General features: G+C 39.4%; 1 protein-coding gene and 1 long non-coding RNA gene across 2 annotated transcripts in view; both read left to right on the top strand.

The window, feature by feature from the left end:
- The window catches only part of trhde.1 (thyrotropin releasing hormone degrading enzyme, tandem duplicate 1), a 201,562-nt gene that overhangs the window by 17,205 nt on the left and 161,459 nt on the right, over nucleotides 1-22,898 (top strand). The window contains exon 3 of the mRNA XM_084038494.1: nucleotides 4,886-5,162. Within this exon, the coding sequence (XP_083894620.1) occupies nucleotides 4,886-5,162 (277 nt within the window). The remainder of the gene's footprint in view (nucleotides 1-4,885; nucleotides 5,163-22,898) is intronic.
- LOC311032001 lies at nucleotides 12,160-13,599 on the top strand. The gene is made up of 4 exons (XR_014599132.1): nucleotides 12,160-12,731; nucleotides 12,883-12,949; nucleotides 13,124-13,289; nucleotides 13,478-13,599. It is a non-coding gene; the product is annotated as an uncharacterized lncRNA (long non-coding RNA).

The raw sequence follows: 22,898 nt of genomic DNA, 5'->3' as shown, positions 1-22,898 counted from the left end.
GAAGACCGTTCAACTTCCAGTCCAAGAAAAAGAAACAACAAACTAATGGAAGTGAAGAAGGAAAGTCATCAAGAAGCAAAGTGACGCCAACGAGGGAAAACCACGGAGCTCCTTTCAGTGTGGAGCATTTGAAGGCATCACACAGATGAGAGACAGTCACACTGTTGGTGAGGGAGATGAGTCCCAGAGGCTCGCCTGCAGTTCCATCTACCGCCACAGAGGCCGCTAGAAGCAACAATCTCAAATCTTACCGACTGCCACTTTAAGGCATCAACCTTTCACGTTGTTATTCTAAACAACAACCGCTGTTGTCGTTCCCAACAATCAGATGTTGCATTAAATACAACTGGAATACTTTCGACAACTGTGAACATTCATTTACTGATGTTTAATGTGAACAAACAAGTATCGGTTCTCGTGAAAAACATTTTTGGATTGTGAATGAATCATTTTTAAAAATGTTGTCGGTCTGTAATCAATGTTCCCTGTTGAGCGTGTCTGATTGTTGGTGCCTCCAGTTAAACATTTAAGAGACAGTACTGTATCACCACGACAACAGCCTCCCCATCTCCTCCCCCTCCTCCAGTCCTCCTCCCCCACCACAGCAGTCCCATGTTATTATATATTTGATATCAGACTTGATGAATCAGCCTCCTCACCGGCTTCCTGTGTAAAACTGTAGCCACACACACACACACACACACACACACACACGCTGCACTCTTCAACGTGAAAGCGGGGAATTGCAATTTCGTATATTGCTTGAAGAGATCGATGTGTGCGTGTGAAATAGATATAGAACTGAAACACGCTTCTAACACACACATGCACGCACGCATGCGCACACACACACACACACACACACACACACACACTGAAAGCACCTGACTCAACAGTTTCCCCTTCAGTAAAATCTCTGAATCTAAATGAGGTGTGTGCTTCTCTACCTCAGTGTGTGTGTGTGTGTGTGTGTGTGTGTGTGTGTGTGTGTGTGTGTGTGTGTGTGTGTGTGTGTGTGTGTGTGTGCTCCTCTGTGGTGTCTCCATGAAGATAATGGCAAACATTACAGCAGGAAATGATGTCATTTTCACTTTCTCTTCTTGGGAGACGAAGTGAAGGGTCGCCGCATGAATCCTTGAGTGTGTGTGCGTGTGTGTGTGTGTGTGCGTGTGTGTGTGCGTGTGTGTGTGTGTTGACATGTCGTGGTTGTCCCGGGAAACGCTATTGGGCTGGTTGTCAATCAGGATTACTGTGACAACAAGCGTTGCCTTGGCAGCGGCGACTGTTGGCAACCTGCAGGATGTCACGTCACACACGTATGTGTGCTAATACGCAGGTGTGTGTTAATGTGTGTGTGTGTGTGTGTGGTGTGTGTGTGTGACGGTATATGTAACTGTGTGTGTGTGTGTGTGTGTGTGTGTTACAGACTCATCCTCTCGTCTAATAGATTCTCTCTTTATCTCATCCCTCTCAGGCTTTCTCCATTATTCTCTCTCTCTCTCTGTGTGTCTGCCTCGCTCACTCTGATTATTCTGTTCCTCCCTCCTGCCTCGACTCCTTCATTTCATCATTCTCCCCTTCCTCCTCCTGTTTTCCTTCCTCTCCTCTTACCCCTTTTTCCCTCCTCACCCCTCCTCCACTTTCTCCTCTTTTCCTTTATCTCATCTTTCTCCTCTTTTCTTTCCTCTCCTCCTGTCTCCACTCCTTTTCCATCACATCTTTCTCCACTCCTTCCTCTTTTCCAGGTCCACCTTCTCCTGCTTCTCCCCTCTTCCTCCTCCTCCATTTTCTTCATATTCTCCACCTCTACTTCTTTCTACATTTCCTTCCTTTCTCCTCTTCTTGTACCTCCACTTTTTTCGTATCTTTCTCCCCTTCTTCCTCTCCCTTCTCTTTTCCGACTCCCCCTCTCCTGCTCTTCCCTCCTCTTTAGTGTTTCTTTGTGAACTTCTCCTTTGCTCTCCCATCTTTCTTTAAATCGTTTCTCCTCTTTACTTCTTCTTTATGATCAGCCTTTTGCATCTTTTTTCCTGCTTTGTCTCCTCTCCTCCTGATTTTTTCATCCCTCCTTTTCTTTCACCAATTATTTTCTTTCCTCTTCTGCCTCCTCATATTCTTCCAATCTTCTCTCCTCTTCCTCCTCTACACTCCCTCCAGCTGACCCTTTCCACATTTCATTCTCTTCTTTATCTTTCATCTCTCCCTCCTTCACACCTTCTCTCTCCTGTCCTCCACTTTGTCTACAACTCTCCCCTCCTCTTCCTCCCCCTCCTCCTCTTTTTTATTCCCCCTTCTGTTCCTCTCCCTCTTTTTTCCCCTCAGATCCTCTCTCGTCTCCCTTTTCATCCTCCTCCTCCTCTTCATCTTCCTCTTGCTCCTCCCATTTACTTCTCCTCCTCATCACCTTTCTTCTTCTTCTCTGCCTCTGTTCTTTATCTCTCTCCTCCAGTACACCTCCTCTGCTGTGAATATTCAGTGCTTCTCTGTGGCTTCTGATATTTTCCTCCACATCCTTCTTTGCCTCCTCATCTCCATTTCTCCTTGTCTCTCTCAGTCTGTCATCTTTCCCTCCAACTCCACCTGCACCTTCTCCTCTCCACCTCTTTCTCTCTTTCATCTCTTCCTCCACAAACACCAAAGAAAAGTTTCAAGAGGGATTATTTCCTGGATTTCTAATTTCCTTTCCGGGTGACTGACAGACGGACGTAACAAAGCTCTGACACGGAAACATTGAACTCAGCTTAAAAAGATCAGGAGGGAACAGAAAGTGTTCTCGTGTTTATTTTGGATTATCTCGCCGTTCGCATTCTGGAGAAGTCAGAATCTCTTCTGCCTGGTGACAGCCGACTTCAGAGGATAATCCTTCAACCCTCTGAACTCTGGTTCCACCTTTAATTTCCCATTTGATAGATTTGAAATGTTCAAAGACTAAAAAACAAAATCCAGCTCTGTAGAGCTGCCTCACATATCCTGTATGGCTTCATCATAACGTGGTGTGTTGGAGACGAAGGGGCCATTTGAAGCCAAATGTGAGAATACGATGGATTGAATTGGGGGTCACTTCATGGAAATTGTTGTGACATCATTTGGAAGCAGGGCAGAACGTGGAGCAAACAGGGCTTCATCAATAAAATTATTATATAATGTGACACCATAGGAATGGACAGGAATTTTACTTTTTTGTGTGTCATTCGTCACTTTAAAACAAATGTATTGCCTATTTATGTAAAATATATATTTTTTTCTGCATTATGCTACAAAAACCAACACAAACGTAAGGTTCAGGTTCAGTCAACAAAACGGACGCTTGATTCACGTTGGTGGTTGAATGTCCTGTGTTGTTAAATACAGTATCTTTCATTTTGTGACTGTTTCACGGGACTGGGTTGACCTTTAACCTCTGGTTCTATCGGCCGTGGTTAAACTTGTCTTTTGAATCGGACTTTGTGATTGGACGCACCAGAACTGTACTCGGCTATGTCACGTGACACTTTAGTGCGATCCGTGTAATTGGATAGTGATGGGATGTATTTCATGGTCAAAGGCTTTGAAACGGTGGTAAACATATTTAATTTCCTATTAACTTGTCACAATAAAAGTCCCCCTTTATTGTTGCTGCTTACACTTCTTCCCTGCAGTGTCATTCGATTTTTAATGAAGAAAAACTGCCAACAAAGCTCTGCTAATTCGCTGATGAAGACATTTTTACTATACAATTTTCACAATAAAAGTCTCCGTTATTCTGTTATTAAAAAGCTTTTATTTTCGACACATTGTGACACCATCACATTAAAACATAAGGGTCATTGACATGTCATTGTAAAAGAAGACAAAGGTTATTTATACATAGGATGTCTATGTGGCAAGTGTTCAAATTGATATCTGTATTAACCTTTAAAAAAACTCTTATTATTCCACTGTTTACATTTTGGTAAGGAATATGGATGTGTATCTGTTTAAGGCGGTCCCTCATGCAACTTTCGCCGATGGCGTTGAGGAATACCGGTGAGACCAATCCTTTAGTTTTTCTTTCTGCTGGGTATACCTGCAGCTAAGCAATCTTTTTTTTTTTTGCCTGTTTTTGTTGGATTATTTTGTTTTTGGTGAGCTTTCCGCTGTCGCAGGGAATCGTGGACAGGGCCGCCTGCCCTGCACTTCCTGGAGCATGGACTACATCAGAGCAATTATTTGTTGGGTTGCTCGGATGGATTTTATTATTTATTTCAGTTAGTTTGGGGTTTGAATTTGGTGTTGTTTCTTTGTTGGATAACCAACTTAAAAGGAAATGCCTGATCTGTACATACTAAGCTCCACTACCATTGGCCTACTGAAATACATGTGTGATAACAGCCTCCTGAACCTACTATAGTAGGTTAGTAAGCTCATACTAGCCCATACATATCAGACGATGAGTGCTGATAAACGCATATTCAATGGCCTGATAACTGACTAATATCAAATCGGGTGGTTTTGAGACGAGTTCAATAATATACTGTGTTGACTGATACATAGCAGCCCTTGCATTGTATTGATGGCGAACGCACCAAAGGCACATAGTGTTTAAAGGCATTTCATTTCTCCTTCTAAAGGACCCCTTGTGTGTTTTTCTAAGTTAACACTGCCTAGTCTAGAAGGCCGGTTGTTACAACATATTGGGTTTTCATCAGCAGGAAGTTGACAGGACTCAGACAGCCGGTCTGAGCTGTGCTCCACTTTTCTAAATATTTATTTAAAAGCCTTTATTTTGAAATGTTTAATAACAAGCGGCTGTTGTTGTTTTCCACTTTCTGAAACATATTGTCATCATTCCTTGAATTGTTTGAAGCCTCTTAAAGTCATTTATCTTCTCCTGATTTGAAGTTAACACTTGTCTTTCCTCTCCCAGCTACCTGGCGGTGACCCAGTTCAGTCCGATCCACGCCCGGAAGGCCTTCCCCTGCTTCGATGAGCCCGTCTACAAGGCCACGTTTTCCCTCACCCTCCGCCATGACCCGCAGTACACCTCGCTGTCCAACATGCCGGTGGAGAGCAGCTCGCTGTCAGACGAGGACGGCTCGCTGACCAACCGCTTCGCCCGCACGCCTCGCATGTCCACCTACTACCTGGCCTGGGCCGTGTGCAACTTCACCTACAGGGAGACCCAGACCGACGGCGGCGTGACGGTCAGCCTCAACACACATACACACACACACACACACACACACACACACACACACACACACACACACACGAGAATATAATAATACATCTAAAAGAAGAGATATGAAAACAAAACAAGCAAAGCAAAACAAAGTTTGAAGGTATTTCTCTAAATTTCCGGTGCTCTTATTTGCATTTCAAAACCCTGTGATCTCGCCTGGATGATCTCAGTTTGTTCCCAATACTGAATGTTGTTTATTCGCTGTCGACCTTCTTCTGTTCTTTGTCATTTCTGTCTTCCTTCTGGGACTGTTGGTCTCAACAGTGAAAAAACAAATGAATGGAACTTGATAGATAGGAGAATGTGGATAGAACAGGAAATAGAGAAGCTTGTTATCTCGACATGATGACACATTTAAGACCCCGATCACCTCTAAGCTTTTGTTTCCTGTCATTAAACCCCCGCACACTAAATTCACTTCAGATAATATTTGACATGATGAAGTCGACAGAGTGAGTTCTAAGATAATCGGAGAGAAGACGTGATTTGTTTTTCGCTAGTAATGGTTGCTTCTTTCTTTGCCTGCAAACATAATTGTTAAAGTTCTTTCACCCTTTTATTAAACCTTTATTGAATCATGTTTTTAAATCTCAAGGAATCATTGAGGATTGCTTTCAATTACGTTCAGATTACAGTAAAAAAGAATGAATGAATACTGAGAGTGTATTTGTAATCATGGTTTTAAATTCATTGAGTTTTAATATGTGCTGTAAAATGGACTAAGTGAGTGCAGAAAAAACACTAAAAGTAGTTACGAGGAAGGCGAGCATTCTCAATAAATACAAGCCAAAGCCTGTCACAAATGTGTTTGAGATAAACCCAAAATATTTTTACAACAAGATCAGTAGAATAAGTGTAAACAGTGAAACTGAATCTAGGGGTTTAAGAAAGGAGGCAGAGGCGTGTTTCTACATACCATCAGCATCCTGCAGATCTAGAGGGCTGACGGCTTCGGGATGGGGGGGAGGTCCGGGTGGGGGTTTTGCTGACTCGGTGTAATTCCAAGAACTTTGGTAAATCCACCAATAACAAAGAGGACAGGTCATGTTGCTGCAGCATTGAGAACTCCTCCAGGCCCAGAACATCATATCTGTTTTGTACACTGTACTGTACATAAAAAGTGACCCACTGCTTTGTGGACTGCTGTTTGAAGCCTGGACTTTTTTGGCTGTGGCCATCTGCACGTGGCCGAAGTTGACCTTCAGAGCTCTCTTTTTTTCACCCCTCATCTCCTCAGGTTTTGGCAATACACCTACTTGTTTAGGTTTAGCAAACAATTGTAATTTTTGTTTAAATGAACCCATTCTGGCAAAAATCCTGAAGGGAAACTATGACTATCTGCCCACCATCTTGGTGTTTGGCTATCGTCATCTTGGTGTTTGACCACATTCCAGTAGAGAGAAGGCAAGTTTAAGGCACTTCGGCATTGGCTTCATTTTTCAGACCTGACTCCTGGTTTGCTGTCACCACTGTCTTGAGTTTTTTGGGGGGCAAAAAGTCCTGTAGGCAAACTATGTGCCCACCATCTTGGTTTTTGGCCGTAGTCTTCTTGGTTTTTGGCAGTCACCATCTTGGCTTTTGACCGTCACCATCTTGGTTTCTGGGAGTCACCATCTTGGTTTTTTGGCAGTCTCCATCTTGGTTTTTGGCCATCGTCTTCTTGGTTTATGTCCCTCACCATCTTGGTTTTTGGCCATCGTCTTCTTGGTTATGTCCCTCACCATCTTGGTTTCTGGGTGTTACCATCTTGGTTTTTGGCAGTCTCCATATTGGTTTTTGGCCATCGCCATCTTGGTATTTGACCACATTCCAGTAGAGAGAAGTTTAAGGCACTTCAGCATTGGCTTCACATTTCATACCTGGAGGTTCCCTTCGTTACCCTGTCGTGTGAAGCCGGGCAACTTGGGTGACACCCCTTTTTTTCCCGGGTTATTTTCCCTCATGTTGTCCAACGTTATCCCTTCAGATAATCTGCATACTGATTATATTGAATCCTATGAGTACAGCAAGAAAGTTGACTTGTAATGCAATCCATCTAATTTTCAGTTCAAATAAATAACTCAGCGTACTTGGATACGTTTGGCAGTCATGTTTGCGAAGACAGTTTGCTATCTTGATGAAATGACATTCACGCTGTTGTCAAATGAAGACAATGCTCTATATCCAGATAATATCTTAATTAAATGATTACGATCAGGACAACGGGCTTAAAATGCTACAAAAGAGCACTATTCTACATAATGAGAGACTCCAAAGCTTTAAATCTCTATCACAGTTTTAATGTGCCCACAATGATATAATGGAGTCAGATAGCCGTGTTTGTTATCTCGGGATCGCACAGTAATTAACACGTGAACTCAAGACAACAGTTGGGTATCTTGAGATTAGAGATCATTAACTTGCTTTCGCACTGAGGTCGACATGGTTTCATTACTTCCTGTTCTCCCAGATGATGTGGATCACATGCTGCCGCCAAATCAGGGGGCACTATGGTGGTTTGGATCAAGATATTTTTTCAATATAAAATATACATATATACATATAGATAGATAGATAGATAGATAGATAGATAGATAGATAGATAGATAGATAGATAGATAGATAGATAGATAGATAGATAGATACACACACATAAACATTGTGGCTTTAGTAATGTCGCAGTGTTATTAGTGCAACATGGAAAATGTAATATTTATATGTTTGTCCTTCTATAATTTTTTTGTATAGCATGGGAGATTTTCATACTTTTTTTTAACATTTTTGGAATTGCAGTAAAATGTAAATATATTTAAATACACTTTTGCCATGAGTTCAGTGAGTTACACTATTGTTTTTAGCCTGAATTTGTTGACATATTAGTAAATTGGCTCCATTGAAAGTATGCCGAATTAGCCAGTGGCACTTCCTTATGCAGTGAAACCATAAACATACAGACTATTATCTCTGCATTACGTTGATACTGATGAAAAAAAATGTAATAATAATAAATTCACAGGCAAGTTCTGCAGTCATAAGGAGCATTTTATTTTGCATGATTTCTGAGCAGGTGTATGGAGGTTTATTAGCGACTGACATGAGAGATAATGGTTTGGTTTGAAAGTGAAAGTCACACAGAATCCAAAAAAACATGCAGCCTGTCTGTGTGTTCAGGTTGACCGAGATGATGAAGTGTGATTTATGACTTATTGTGGCAATCGAGTGCTAAGGGTGCTAAAAAGGTGTGATGCTGCTGCTGACAGTGTTGATAAGCAGCAAAACCACAATAAATGATTTTCAGTTGTGGATGAACCCGTCCCTTTGACCTCACGCGGTATCTTCGCCTCGCAGTTTGAAAAAAGAATGAGATCGTTAATAATTGGGACGTGGAAGTGAGGCCGTTCTATGAATTTTATTTGTACGCCTCGCGCACTTTATCACATCTTTTTATGATTCTAATTTAAAAGTCAAAACCCACCACTGCTGGATCCTGCGGATATCCCATCATCCCTTTTAACAACCATAACATTTAAAAACAGAAATATGCACATTCACGCGTCCAGCACCAGTACATGTATTTGTACAAGGACAAATACATGTACGACCTTGTTTCCTCCTCCTCTTCTTCTTCTTCCCCTTTTTCTTCCCGTCCTCCGATCATCTCTCTATCAGTGTAATTACAGCTCATCCATCTCGTCTGCCAGAAAGTCAAGGACAGCTCGCCAACACACACACACACACACACACACACACACACACACACACACACACCTCCTTGCTACTGAAAGATAATTTTACTGAAATGCTGTTTTAATGACGAATCATATTTGGGTAATTTATAACCATCACCAGTCTAACACTGCTTGTGTGTGTGTGTGTGTGTGTGTGTGTGTTATTAGAGTGGAAGCAGCCAGGCTTATGAGTTCAGTCTTTGTAATGAATACATTAATCTTTTTTTTCGTCCTCTCCATTTCAAGTGAAACATATTGAAGAAAGTGCTACTTTCATTATTTCACATTCGTCAGAGGTAAATAAAAGTAAAAGACCGAATGTACATTAAGATAAGATCATGTATTCTAATTCCCCATAATAATTATTGTTCCTGCAGGGAATATATTCTCGGGCAATAGTGCAGCAATCACCTTAAAACAATATACAGCCAAGAAGACATGACAGTGGTACAACGAAGACGTAATAGAGTCAAAAACATCAAACTGGCCCATGACCTGAGAGATTAAATACATATAGAAGTACAAGAGCCATAACAACATAATACATACAATACAACAGTGCCTCCTTCCTGAACCACCCTGACTCCTACACAATCACCTCCCCTCCAATTAAACTTCACTCTCCATGACCTTTCTAGGGAAACATACTGTTTCCAGGGAAACATATTGTTTTCCAGGGAAACAGATTGTTTTCCAAACCAGTTAGCTCTCTTTAGTCCAGGGTATAATTGGCCGATTTTGACTACTTTTGATTTTAACTTCATATTTCACCTTAAAAACTGTTTACCCTGCCTTTTGCTTGGTATCATTGTGTGACTTTACAGTTGTTGTTTCATTTGTTTTCATTTATTTACATCATTTACAATAGGATATTAAAAGTAAGCCCTGTGATAGACTGGTGACCTGTCCAGGGTGTACCCTGCCTTCGCCCAATGATAGCTGGGATCGGCTCCAGCCCCCCCGCGACCCTGAATACAGGATAAGCGGTAGACAATGGATGGATGGATGGATATTAAAAGTAAACAATACACTGTTAGAAATTACCAGCATTTCACAATAATTAACAGTATTATTTTACAGTAACTTGTTGTAATTTAGTTCCCCTGTAATATCCCAATGAATACCTGTAAAAACTACAGTATCTTTGGATTTTACAGCATCTAACTCTAATGTTACAGTAAAATCCTGCAATCAAAAAACCCCTGTTATATCACAACAAGATTTGTAATATCACAGCAACACAGTAAAAAAATGCAAGGATTTCACAGCATTCAACAGTGAAATACTGTATTGAACTATCCTGGGAAGTCACATGACATAACCGAACTTGGTTTGAACTGAAGACGCGGCGGTTTCCCTCTTCTCATCCCGGCTGAATGGAGAAGGTGAGCAGCATGCATAACTCTGTTTGCAGCACTTACACCCATGTTATTTAATATGATGATAATATTTACTTTCACATGAACGTTATTCGCATGACACAGTTCATATTTTGTTAGCAAGTGCCCGAAATTGTTGAACGTTATCTCACAGCATTTGCTAATAGCAGTAGTAATAATACTAGCTAGCAAACGGCTGCTAGCACGATTAGCAACGATTTGCTACGTGAGATAAGAACAATAAGACGAGAGAGAAATAAGAAGGAAAACGAACGGGAAAGGAAGTGAAGAAGTTCGTGTTTAATGTCGCTACGTGTACTTTTCAGTGTGTTATATGGTTAGACCATGTAGCCCAGGTTTGATTTGAAGCCGAACTGGTCCGTAGCGGGCCGTTGTTTCCACTCGGATGTCTTTTCGTTCCGGACTGTTACTGGTACTGTTGTCGTCATGTTCGCTCGCGGGGCTGGTCTGTTCTGGGTTAGCGTGTGCGGGGGTACATGGAAGTAGTGATGGTGAGATGAAGCCTCTTGAAACATCAAAGCCTCTCAGCCAGATGAACCACCAAAGTGGTTCGACCCCAAAGCTTCAAATATGTACGCTAGGGACACCTAGTGGTGAATGAAATTATGAAGAAAGTAAAAGAGTTTCCAGTCAACCTAACATAAGATGTTTGCTATATGTGCCGATCCAACATCAAATCATTTGAGAATTAAAGTCATCTTGGTGATACATGTGTGTGAGTGTGCCTTTCATAAATAGTTCTGAACTCAAGATAGAAAATAACTCATTTGATAAACCACAGACTTGGATTTGAACCTACAACACTTTGATCATGTGTCTCAGTCCTTAGACACTACACCACCCGAAACATGAGATAGGAGTAATACTTATAATGATATATAATAATAATAATTTGTAATATAAGTAATGGACGCATGGGGGTGGATCGTTGTAGCTCTATCCTAGATTCGAACTTGCAACACAAGTCCAACTTCTTAACCGCTACACCACTGCCTCTTTGTAGTATGACCAGCAGTAGAAATAATTACAATAATGATGTATAATAATAATAATAATAATGATAAAGTGATATATTAGTCAAAGTGGTAGGCCAACACTGCAATTCCACCTTGGATTTGAACCTACAATGCTTTGATAATGTGCCCATTTTTATAATAATGATGTATAAGAATATATAAGAATAATTAATAAGAATACTGATAAGCCCACAAGTTAGTATTCGTGTATGAGGCATTTTTATAGTCATAATGTCCCGCCAATTGTAAACCTGTATCACCGCGGTACCTGTATCGCGAAAAAGTAGCCCGAAACGAAGCCTCGCTCGTCATATGCTACGTCATTTTGCCGAGGTGAATCAGATCTCGACACGGAGCTTCGTTGGGGGAGGAGCCGAAATTCTCGACACATGCCTCGAAGCCTCGACGCAAATCATAACATCACTACATGGAAGTGTTTTGCTGCATATTAGCGTAACGTCGCCGTCACTATTCTCCTCTCATGAGTGGTCTTTCCGCACCGAGACAGTGGGTTACCCGTGTTAGCCGAAGCTAACAATACACCCGCATCCTCCAGTTCAGCTTCATATCAAACCGGGGCTACGTGGCCGAACATAACGCACTGTAGAGTACACGTAGCGACATTAAGCACGGACTTTTTTACTTACTTTCGCGTTCGTTTTTGACTCCAGAGCAAAAGCGGTTTTGCCGAACGGTAGCCGATCTAAGCAGGCTAATGACTAGCTATGGGGAATATAGCGGCTCCCTGCATCGTTAGAGATATTCCACATAGACCAGCTGCTCGCCATGCATGGATAGGCTACTATTCTGCAAAAACGCTTTTGCTCTTGGTCAAGTTTCAGCTAGGGATAATATTGCCGTACACAGGTGATGTAACTCCAAAAATGTCCATTACATTTATGTACAGATCATGTTTTTTACAACATACTCATGATCATAATCTGCATTCAAACTGAAATTCATATTGTTGGTTGCCTTTGTGTAATTTCTCCTTTTTCTTTTTTCCAGGTCATCAGATGGCCAGGCTAACCATCCTGTTCAGTGTCAGGCTATCAGGTAAATAGATCAGGTAGGTGACGAGTTAAAATGCACCACAATGTTCCACTGTAAATTGGTTGGATGTGAGCATGTGTATGAGAATGTGTATAACTTCGTTCAGCACACAAAACAGCATACTAATGCCCCCTATTATTACTAGTGTGGGGTGCCTGACTGCTACAGAAAACACACAGGACTGCAAATTCATGTTTAGGAAGCAGAGGTCCTACCTGCAGGCTGCTGGGCCTATACCACCAGCTCTACCAACCTGACCCATCAGCTCTACCAGCTGACCCATCAGCTCTACCACCTGACCCATCAGCTCTACCACCTGACCCATCAGCTCTACCACCTGACCCATCCTTGAAATGTAAAGATTTTTTATTCAAATATTTAAAATGTAAAATGAGTGATTACATTAGACGCCATTTATTACCTTGTATGATTTACTACCTCTGACCAATGAACAATATTTATCCTTTAATGTTAAATCCATGCTATTGTGTGTTACTATGTTACAGCCATGTGCCACTGCTGTGGACATCAGTACTCCAGAATGCCCCAGCACCTCCTGCTTGATCATTCAAGGTAATGTTACTTGGATCTAGTATCAACATTTCTAACTCAGTATTTTGTTTTGATTCTAGAAATCTACATCACCACAATAAATAATGATAACAAATTACATTTGTATAGCCCTTTGTATCTGAAGCAGATCTCAAAGTGCTCATAACACATGATGTTGTATCTATTCATTTTCAGGTGACATGATGAAGCCCTCTGGATGGCTGATATCCATCGAGGGACATGTCGTGATGGGCCCACACCCTTTGTTTTTACACGGAGTAGCTGCTTTCTTCAGCAGCTATTCAGTCTTCAACCTCGAGTATCCTGCTGCTGGATCGGCGACGCTGGAGTTCATTCAAAGGTATTGTATAAAGATCTCTTTTAACCTTGTAATTCACATTATAGTACAGGCTTCCAACTCAATGATTATCTTGAGTTCTAAATTGCTGACAATGGAGGTACCTGAGGCTAGCCTGGTGAGACCATCCTGATCTCGCGAACTCATCCATAAATCTATTTAAAACTGAAACTATCTTTGCTTATTAACAGGTGCTTCCTGGGCATCAATCCTGGAAGAGGCTCAAAGACCAAGAAGCGGACAACAATGAACCCTCATGCAAACGCCCTTTTGAGGAAACCTATTGACTTTGAGTGGCCATCATAGTGAGACAGGTAGTTTACTCGCAAGTTTCTGCACAATTTATCTGCATTTTAAGATTGCTTTGGAAAGTTTGACTAGGAAGTTGAATTTCTTGTATTCTTGAATTTCTTGACATTTGCTGTATGTTGAAAAATATTTATTTGTTAATAAATATGCCATTGGGCTAACATTGACTTTACCTCAGAGTTGTTTGTTCTTTTACAACAATGCATTGTAATATCACAAGACTGAAATCACAGTAAATTGCTGTAATCCTTACCGTGAAAGTCATGCAAAATTTATCCAATAATTTATTGTGAATTCACAGTAAAAGTACAGGGCCTTGTTGTAATGATGTACAGCAAAAGGTTGTAATTCCCCAGTAATGTACTGTAATATCACAGTAATTGCGTTGCCATAGAAGCTGTAAAGTTACAGTATACAGTTGTGCTTTTACAACAATGCATTGTAATATCACAATACTGAAATCACAGTAAATTGCTGTGACTTAATTTACAATATATTGTTGTAATCCTTACTGTGAAAGTCATGCAAAATTTATCCAATAATTTATTGTGAATTCACAGTGTAAAATTTTGCAGTGTATAGATGATTTTGTTAAAATGTGTAAGTTATTAAAGTGTCCATATTTCAAGTTTAGAGATTTGCAGGGAGGTGTAAATAATCATCCCAAATAGTAATAATAGTATTTGTGAATCAAAATAAATCCTGTTATGATGTATCTTACTCCATTCTGGTGGTTGAAATTAATTTGAATCACCTTTTCCTCCCTATAATGAATGGTTTATTCCGTCCAGCCAGCGTTCTGCTCCTGATAGCTTCACTTTCAAAATGGCCAAATGAGACACGTCACATTTTATGAGGCCATTTTTTATTTTTATTTTTTTCCAGGAGAACGTGCCTCGCTAAGCCGAGACACTTTGACACACTAGAAGAAGGCACTTTAGATAAGGGTCAGATCTGTGCTTATGTCAGCAAATGACATATATACACTTAATATATATGTATATATGTGTGTGTGTGTGTGTGTGTTTGTGCAGTGATATGTCCATTGGGCCTCTCGCTCCCAGCGATCCTGCACAGATAAGCAGGCACAGATAATGGATTAATGGATTTTCCAGGATATCAGGATGTGTTTCCATTTCCCACCAGCCGAGAATATTTAAAGCTGCTTCAGAGATCCAAGAGATTAGCGGATGACTTGGTAATTCATACACTCGCAGCTCGGTGAGATATTACAGGGAGACATTAAGCCTCATCCAAACACTCCTGTATGTTCCATGATCTCCTGCAGCATGACATAATTACCATTCTGCAGACTAATTAAATTAATGGATAAAGTAAGTTGTTTATTCAGTTGGCTTCTCCAGAGAGAGTCGACCTGCTGCCGTCTCCCATTACTGCATGCCTTATTTGATTAATTAGGTTTTGTGAAAGTGTATTTTTTTTTGCATTAACATAGGATGAATGCACGTGGATGGTGTTGTAAAAATGTATATGGTAACACTTAAAAAGAAGCATCATTCATCATGATGGCACATTGATGGTTCCACAGCCAACCTCCAACGTGCAGAACTGTCCACACATCTTAGAAATCACAGAAAACACACTCTCCTTATAACTACAGAACCTGCCTCAGAATCATCACATTTTAAAGTGTTCTTCAGTATCAAGGCAAGGCAAGGCAACTTTATTTGTATAGCACATTTCATACACAAGGCAGACTGAAAGTGCTTCACATCATGACATGTCATACAATAAAGTGAAAAAAAGAAGAATTAAAAAAAAATAAGGCAAATTTAAAATGCATTACAGAAAGACAAGGAGAATAAAAACATATTTCCAATAATAATAAAAAGTGGTTGGAGTTGGGGCAAGTCTTACATCTTCAGGAAGTTTATTACAGCTATTTGTTGCATAGTTACTAAATGATGCTCTCCCCAAAATAATGAAGTGATACTTGTGTGTGTACATCCATGAATTTGTCACAAAAAATAACTGCTGATGGATAATTCGGCATTACTTTCAATGAGGCCAAGTGACAGAATGTCAACAAATAAAAGTTAAAAGGAAACTCAAGCTGTAGGAGCCCACAGCTCACTAACTAACCTACTGGACTAACTTGACTGATGGCAGCATTGAAGTTCCCGTTTACATCAAACCCCAAAGCCTCCAAATGATGGGAACTGTAGTCCCTAAACTTAGGACATGATTACCTCACAAATTAAAGTGAGACTGCTAATACTATTGAGAGTAACTCCATTAATAATGTTTTTATGTTTTATGTTGGAAGGTGGAATTCAATTTCAGGTAAGACTTATTTTACTGTTCAAATAAAATGCGACATAACATTATGTATTATAGCATTTATGGCATATTAAGAGTTCATTCTTGTATTCATTACATCATTTCATATACCACATGATGTATTTGTTGATGATGATCAACTTATTTGTAAAGCTTTAAGAAATTGATTGTGAAATATGTATTTAACAATATTTAGCTTGTTTATTTATTTGGTTAATAATTAGTTTGTGGTCCATCTGTTTATGTAATGTTTAGATACAAAAACAAATACTTATTATGTGGTATATAAAGTGTTATGATGTGTGCAACAATAAACTGCCAGTAGTTTGATGTAAACCAATATGTTATTTATGAAATATTTTTTCATGTTATACACACATTAATGATTCAGTAACACAATTATTACATTAAATATGATTAATTATCATGCATTGCTACCATTGTTACCAAATATTTGTAACACTATGAAATTAAAATGTTTCTGAGCATAAAACCTTCTGGAAAGACAGAATCCCTCGCTTCAAATGAAACAGATTTGGCAGATTTATATAAATCAGTCACGTTGCAAGAAAACAAGTGAAAACGTGAAAATCATCCCTGAGATGTGAGATGGCAGCATTAAGGGAGGAGCGTTTTATGAGTTTGACGAGCGCCGGTGATTGATTGTTATATTAATGCTGACATTTAATTGAGGATGATTAAAGGATGGAAATGACAGCGAGCTGTGAAGAAGACATGAACATAGTGAATAACTCAGCCGCTGATGGAATACTTTACATCTGCCGCTGATGAATGTGGAATGAATGGATTCCACTTCCATCAATCAGCACGTGTGTGAGTGTTGGACAGCTGTTAGTTCACGAGGACACGGTGACATTGGACGGAGGACGAAGACATCGTCCCGGTGAATGAAGTGAATGTGGAGACAAAGAAAGTGCACGTGTGCATATTTGGCTGTGAACAAACAGTTGGCGGATTCTCTCTCCATGCGCCGCTCTCATATTAAAATCCTTGTATGAGCCTGAAGGCAGTGGAGACGCTGCTGTCTGTTTGCAGAGCAGCTTCCTCTGACAGAAACGTTAATCCTCCCATCCCTCCATCCTCCGCCTAAAAAAACCTCTTTAAGAAGTGCTTTTATATACGTAACATTCTTCATAACATTCTTCATAACAGCCTCATCTGACTGAAACATTCATCCTTACATCGTCCTCAAATCAGCCGAAGAAAAGCTGAGAGAGAAGGAATGTTTAGTCTGAATGATGCAACTGAGTCTGCAGGAGTGAGTGTGCAGCGTCAAACCTCCACATGTTAATCATAATGCAGATAATAACTCGACTCTTCTCAGGATGATGCGTTTCCTGCCTCGGCTCAGCGACTCGGTGAAAGTTAATATCATGTTGCTTATGTGTTGCTGCTTGATTGCCGAGGTGACAAGAGATGTTTCCTCTGGCAGCGGTTGGTTCATTTATAATAACGTCTCAACACAAAGTCAGGTTCAATTAATTTACTTTCATTGACTATATTTATTTTGCATTTTCAAAGGATTACGCCGCAGGATGTATTAGGTTACAGTGTTAAAAATGTAGTTTAGCTGTGATTGGTGGTGACATCTGCACCCATCCCTGAGACATTACATTTATATTAACTACTGTACAATGGCACGTTTTGTAGGAAACGTTTGTTTTCAGTTAACATGGTGGATTGCTGAATGGGCCTACAGGTCCACCGGACCCTATCATGTCAGGGGCCTTCACCTGTCAAATGTCACTCAAAGAGACGTGTACCAACCAGGAGGAGACTCAACATGATCACACAGTAACATACAACGAACACAAAGAAACATACAACGATCACACAGAAACACACGATCACAAAGAAACATACAACGATCACAAAAAAACATACAACGATCACAAAGAAACATACAACGATCACAAAGAAACATACAACGATCACAAAGAAACATACAACGATCAAAAAGAAACATACAATGATCACAAAGAAACATACAACGATCACAAAGAAACATACAATGATCACAAAGAAACATACAACGATCACAAAGAAACATACAACGATCACAAAGAAACATACAACGATCAAAAAGAAACATACAATGATCACAAAGAAACATACAACGATCACAAAGAAACATACAATGATCACAAAGAAACATACAATGATCACAAAGAAACATACAACGATCACAGAAACATACAAAGATCACAAAGAAACATACAACGATCACAGAAACATACAAAGATCACAAAGAAACATACAACGATCACAAAGAAACATACAACGATCACAAAGAAACATACAACGATCACAGAAACATACAAAGATCACAAAGAAACATACAACGATCACAGAAACATACAATGATCACAAAGAAACACAACAATCACAAAGAAACATACAACGATCACAAAGAAACATACAATGATCATAAAGAAACATACAACGATCACAGAAACATACAACGATCACAAAGAAACATACAACGATCACAAAGAAACATACAATGATCACAAAGAAACATACAACGATCACAAAGAAACATACAATGATCACATAGACTCAAAATGGCCAAAAAGAGACAAAATATTACTACAAAGAGACTCAAAATGAACGCAAAGAGACTCAAATGCACAAAGCCTCCAGCCAGCAGCATCACACTGCAGAGAAGGAAGTGCACCTGGCGAAGACTGGCCAGGAGTTCTCAGGAGAGAAAGCCACAAGACAATGAGAGCATCATTGCCAAACATCATGCAGCACAACAACTTTTTAAAGTGTTTTTTTTTCTTTAGTGTTTAGTGTAACTAAAATTTTACTAAACTTAATTAATGCCCCAGCAAGAGGGCCTCAAGGTTGGTCGTGGCTTGATGGTTCAAGGTATCTTCCAATGTGTGTGTGTGTGTGTGTGTGTGTGTGTTGTGTTCGGTGTTCAAAGGATGCCAATGAGGCGAAATGTTTAAAATTTGCGTTGACGCTCTGACGCGAAGCCAATCAGATCCTCCTCCTGTCGTCACTCATCAGTGAATTGGTAATGAAGGCAAACAAAGCATAGCGCTCTGTGGTCTCCCGGCGCCGTGGGATAGTATCTTACGTTTCATACAGAGACGAACAAAGTAGGAGTAAAACCATAGAATGTCCGTGGAACAAACAAGATCGCTTCGGTATTTATGCCGAGACAACGATCACTGTTAACAGAGCAGCTACCGTGTTAGCCTAGCTTAACTCTGAGTGAGCCGAACGCCAAAACAAGCATTTTTAAAGTTGGTTACATAACGTCTTCATGGACTTAACAAACCATGACTTCTGACTTTTTACTAATCGCCGTTACTTCGGCATACTCTTTATCCGTGTGTTGCAGTTAAATCACAATGTTGTTTGTTTCCGCTGCTGTGAACCAGCCGATCTCTGGCTTGCTATTCAGAGTGAATACAGCTTTGAGATTCACCGATCCCCCTCCGGGTAAAGGTTTAAACTCAGACAAGACGCCGTTTAGTTTCCACAACATGTACAAAGCAGTAATAGTGTTTATTTCAGCCATGAAAGATTAATGGTTTTATCAGTGTCTACGCAGAGTAGACCGTTTGGTTTTTTGCGCCCCCTAATGAGTTTGTTAACTCTGTTTTCAGATATTTTAAAATGTACATTTCATAAAACCAAAATTGGAGAAAGCAGTGATGATTTTGAAGTAGTAAGTCCCAATATTTAGTGTTAAAGACTCATATTTACCCTTTTAACTGTAGGAATAATTTTAGCATTCTTAAGCTTACAGAGAAAGTTGACAAGTGATCAAACAAAAGGAGATATTAATACATTAAGCAGCTTTCATGGTTCTAAACAAACTTCAAACTTCTGCCGTAAAAACACGAGCTCAGGTGATGTGAGATTACAGTTAGTCCAGAACAATCTCAGGCTTCTTCGTCAACTCAATTCTTCTTCTCTTCCTTCATTCAAAACATTTTCTTTCTTCACCTCATTCATAACCAGCCGTTTGTCTCCTCAGTACAATGTGTCTGGGAAAGAATCTCTGTTCCCGTAATGAGCTGCTTCTCCTTCAGGGAGGATTAAAGTCTGACAGCCTACAAACAAACCCACTGATGACCCACTGAGCATCTCCTGCTTCAATAAAAAACGCAGTCTTGCAGCCATTCAGCTCGTTATTCCTCCATCTTCACTAATTCCGCCAACTGTCGTCAACTGTGTCATAAAGCGAAGACTGTTGGTGTTTATCTGCCAGATCATGAAATGGCAACAGGTCTGTGTGCAACACTGTAATGGAAGTAAAAGCATGGGGGCATGCACTCTTCTGATTGGCTTCCGCTAGCTGCGAGGTGGGTCTTTGGCAGCACGTTTGGATGAGTTATGTTTTTTGGGGGTTTTTTTAGGATTATGAGTAAAATGAAATGTGTGCAAACGTGTGCAAACAACTGATTATTATTATTGTAAATACTATGAATAATATAAATACACTTGACTTTCTTATGTTTCCACTTTTATTTTCTTATTTATTACCATACCTTTGAATGGCTTATAGACCCATGACCACAAATACTTGCTCAGGTTTAGTTACAGTAATAAAAAAAAATTATCAGGAACCCGAAGATGGTAAAATCACATTCATACAAACGGCCGGGAATGTCCCACCAGCGCTTCACTCGCTTCATGAAACTGAAGCGCCATTCTGTCTGGTCGGCACATTTTATTGTCTATGTTCATATAACTATGTTCTATGTTCATATACCCTAGATTAAACAGCACAATACTGTTTACAAACAGAAAGTGTTTTGTGTGATAAAGTATGGGGAAAAACACTTTTTGTAGACTACACCACTTTAAAATATATAAACAATGCAGAATCGATAACAGCAATAAAACAGCACGGGGTCAGATAATAAGAAAATATAGTATAATAAAATATGATAAAAGTATAGTTAAATGATTTTCAAATAAGGTAGTTAAATTGTATTCATGTAATAAAGTAGTAGAGCATTATTGGGTGTCAGCCTACAAAGAAATAGACTCAAACGAGTGACTCTTTTGCATCAAAGAAGCATTTTTGGTGCAGCATGCCGGGGATTATCTCTCCGGTTGCACTTTGTTCTGCAGAACAACGTCCACGACTCCAACAGCCTAAATATGGTCAGGAGCTGTTTGTTATTCTTTATCCAAAAGATCTACGTGTCTTATTATATCAGTGTTCTATAATGTATACAATATAATTCTGATTTTTAGTTAATTAGGTGGGAGACAGAACCCAGGCTTTGCATAATTTATTTTACTTTGGTGGGTTGCTTAGAGGATTTGACTTTTTAATAGCTTTAACTTTTATAAATGAGCTGAGAAAAAAAAGTCCTTTATCATTGTTAGTTTGTAAAGTTTCTGAAAAAAAAAAACAGGAGATCGATCATTAATGGTAACGTGTATGCAGCCTATTAATTTATGTGCTTAAACCCATAATAACCATCATGAGTAATGGAAAATGAATAGTTTTAATAGTTATGGTTATTTTACCTTTAACAAACAATGACATGATAATCAATCATGTTTGCAAATAATTCTACAATTAATGTTAATTTATTAGTTAATGTATATGAAATAATAACTTGCTAAATTAAGTGTTGTATCATAGATATTAATTATATTCTGATTGTTATTTTTTCATCAACAGTTTATTGTTGCACACATTGTAATGCTTTATATAATTTAATGATTACCTAATGATTGGTAAAACATGTATTTGTTACATTGATCGATGGATGTGAAAGTCATTATTAACCATGGCACATATTATCTATCTGTCAAAATAATGTTTGTAGATGCTTTACTCAGTATTTTTGAACCATTTAACAAATATATTCATCAGTTACAACTTTGTTAAAGCTGTCCAGAGGTTAACAACCAAGTTATTAACAGTTAACAATCAACAAATTATGTTGTAAATGTTCACAAATCATTAACAAATACTTAAAATTGTATATAAAATGATATATGATTGTTGTTGTTTGCATTTCTCCTAGTTTAAACAGGTAGAACATATTGGTGACTTTGAGGCTTTTCTTTACATTTCTGCACACCCGGGAAACTTAATAATTTCTGTGTTAAATGTCACATTAACATCCTATAATGAAAATAAAGGTCACATTAATGCCCTTTAGTGATATTATACCATTGGTCATATTTAATTTATTTTCACTAACATGTAAGGGAATATCCACCCCACAGTATGACTCTTTATAGTGTAAAGTGATTACTCACCCAGTGTTACCTTGAGTTCTTGAAGTTAAATGGAGAATAAAAAGCAGAGGAAAAAAAACATCAATTTACAAACTCCACACAACTACTACAGTGTAATCCAGTTCTCATTCATCCAGTCGTAAGCTCACCACTTCCCAAACACACGGAGCATCTTCTCTAACGCCTGGCTATTTAAAATATACATAAACAGTCTTACACTCTGTCCGGCACGCTACTTGTCGATGCGAGTCCGAAGTGTTTGATAGTTTGCAAAAGGATATAGTTTTGCGGTTGTTAAACACAGCCCCCATTTACTTTAATTCAATTCTCCTCCTAACGTTGCTGAATCACAAATGGAGGAAACAAATGTTGACTATGTAGAGAAACCAGAGACTGTCTGTTGTCCCCCAGAGGTCTACGATAGTAGCTCACATTAGTCCAGAGACCAGACCAGACTATGTGGAGAAACCAGAGAGTGTCTATGGTCCCCCAGAGGTCTAGATAGTAGCTCACATTAGTCCAGAAACCAGACCAGACTATGTGGAGGAACCAGAGACTGGCTGTGGTCCAAACAACAAGGTTGCTGCCGCATTTTAAAAGTAGTTAGCTTGTCGTCTTGCAGACAGACCTATCAAAGCATGACTTCAGACTTTATTCCGATCACCATCATTATGGAGTTATTTCTGCATGCTTGTTGTCTGTTAATTGCAATGAAATCACAGCTAACTAGTTTATTTTGGGTTAATCCAGCTG

Source organism: Eutrigla gurnardus (assembly GCF_963514095.1).
Source record: "Eutrigla gurnardus genome assembly, chromosome: 21".
Classification (NCBI taxonomy): domain Eukaryota; kingdom Metazoa; phylum Chordata; class Actinopteri; order Perciformes; family Triglidae; genus Eutrigla; species Eutrigla gurnardus.
The sequence above is the reverse complement of the archived record's forward strand: the minus strand, read 5'-3'. Positions and strand labels throughout refer to the sequence as shown.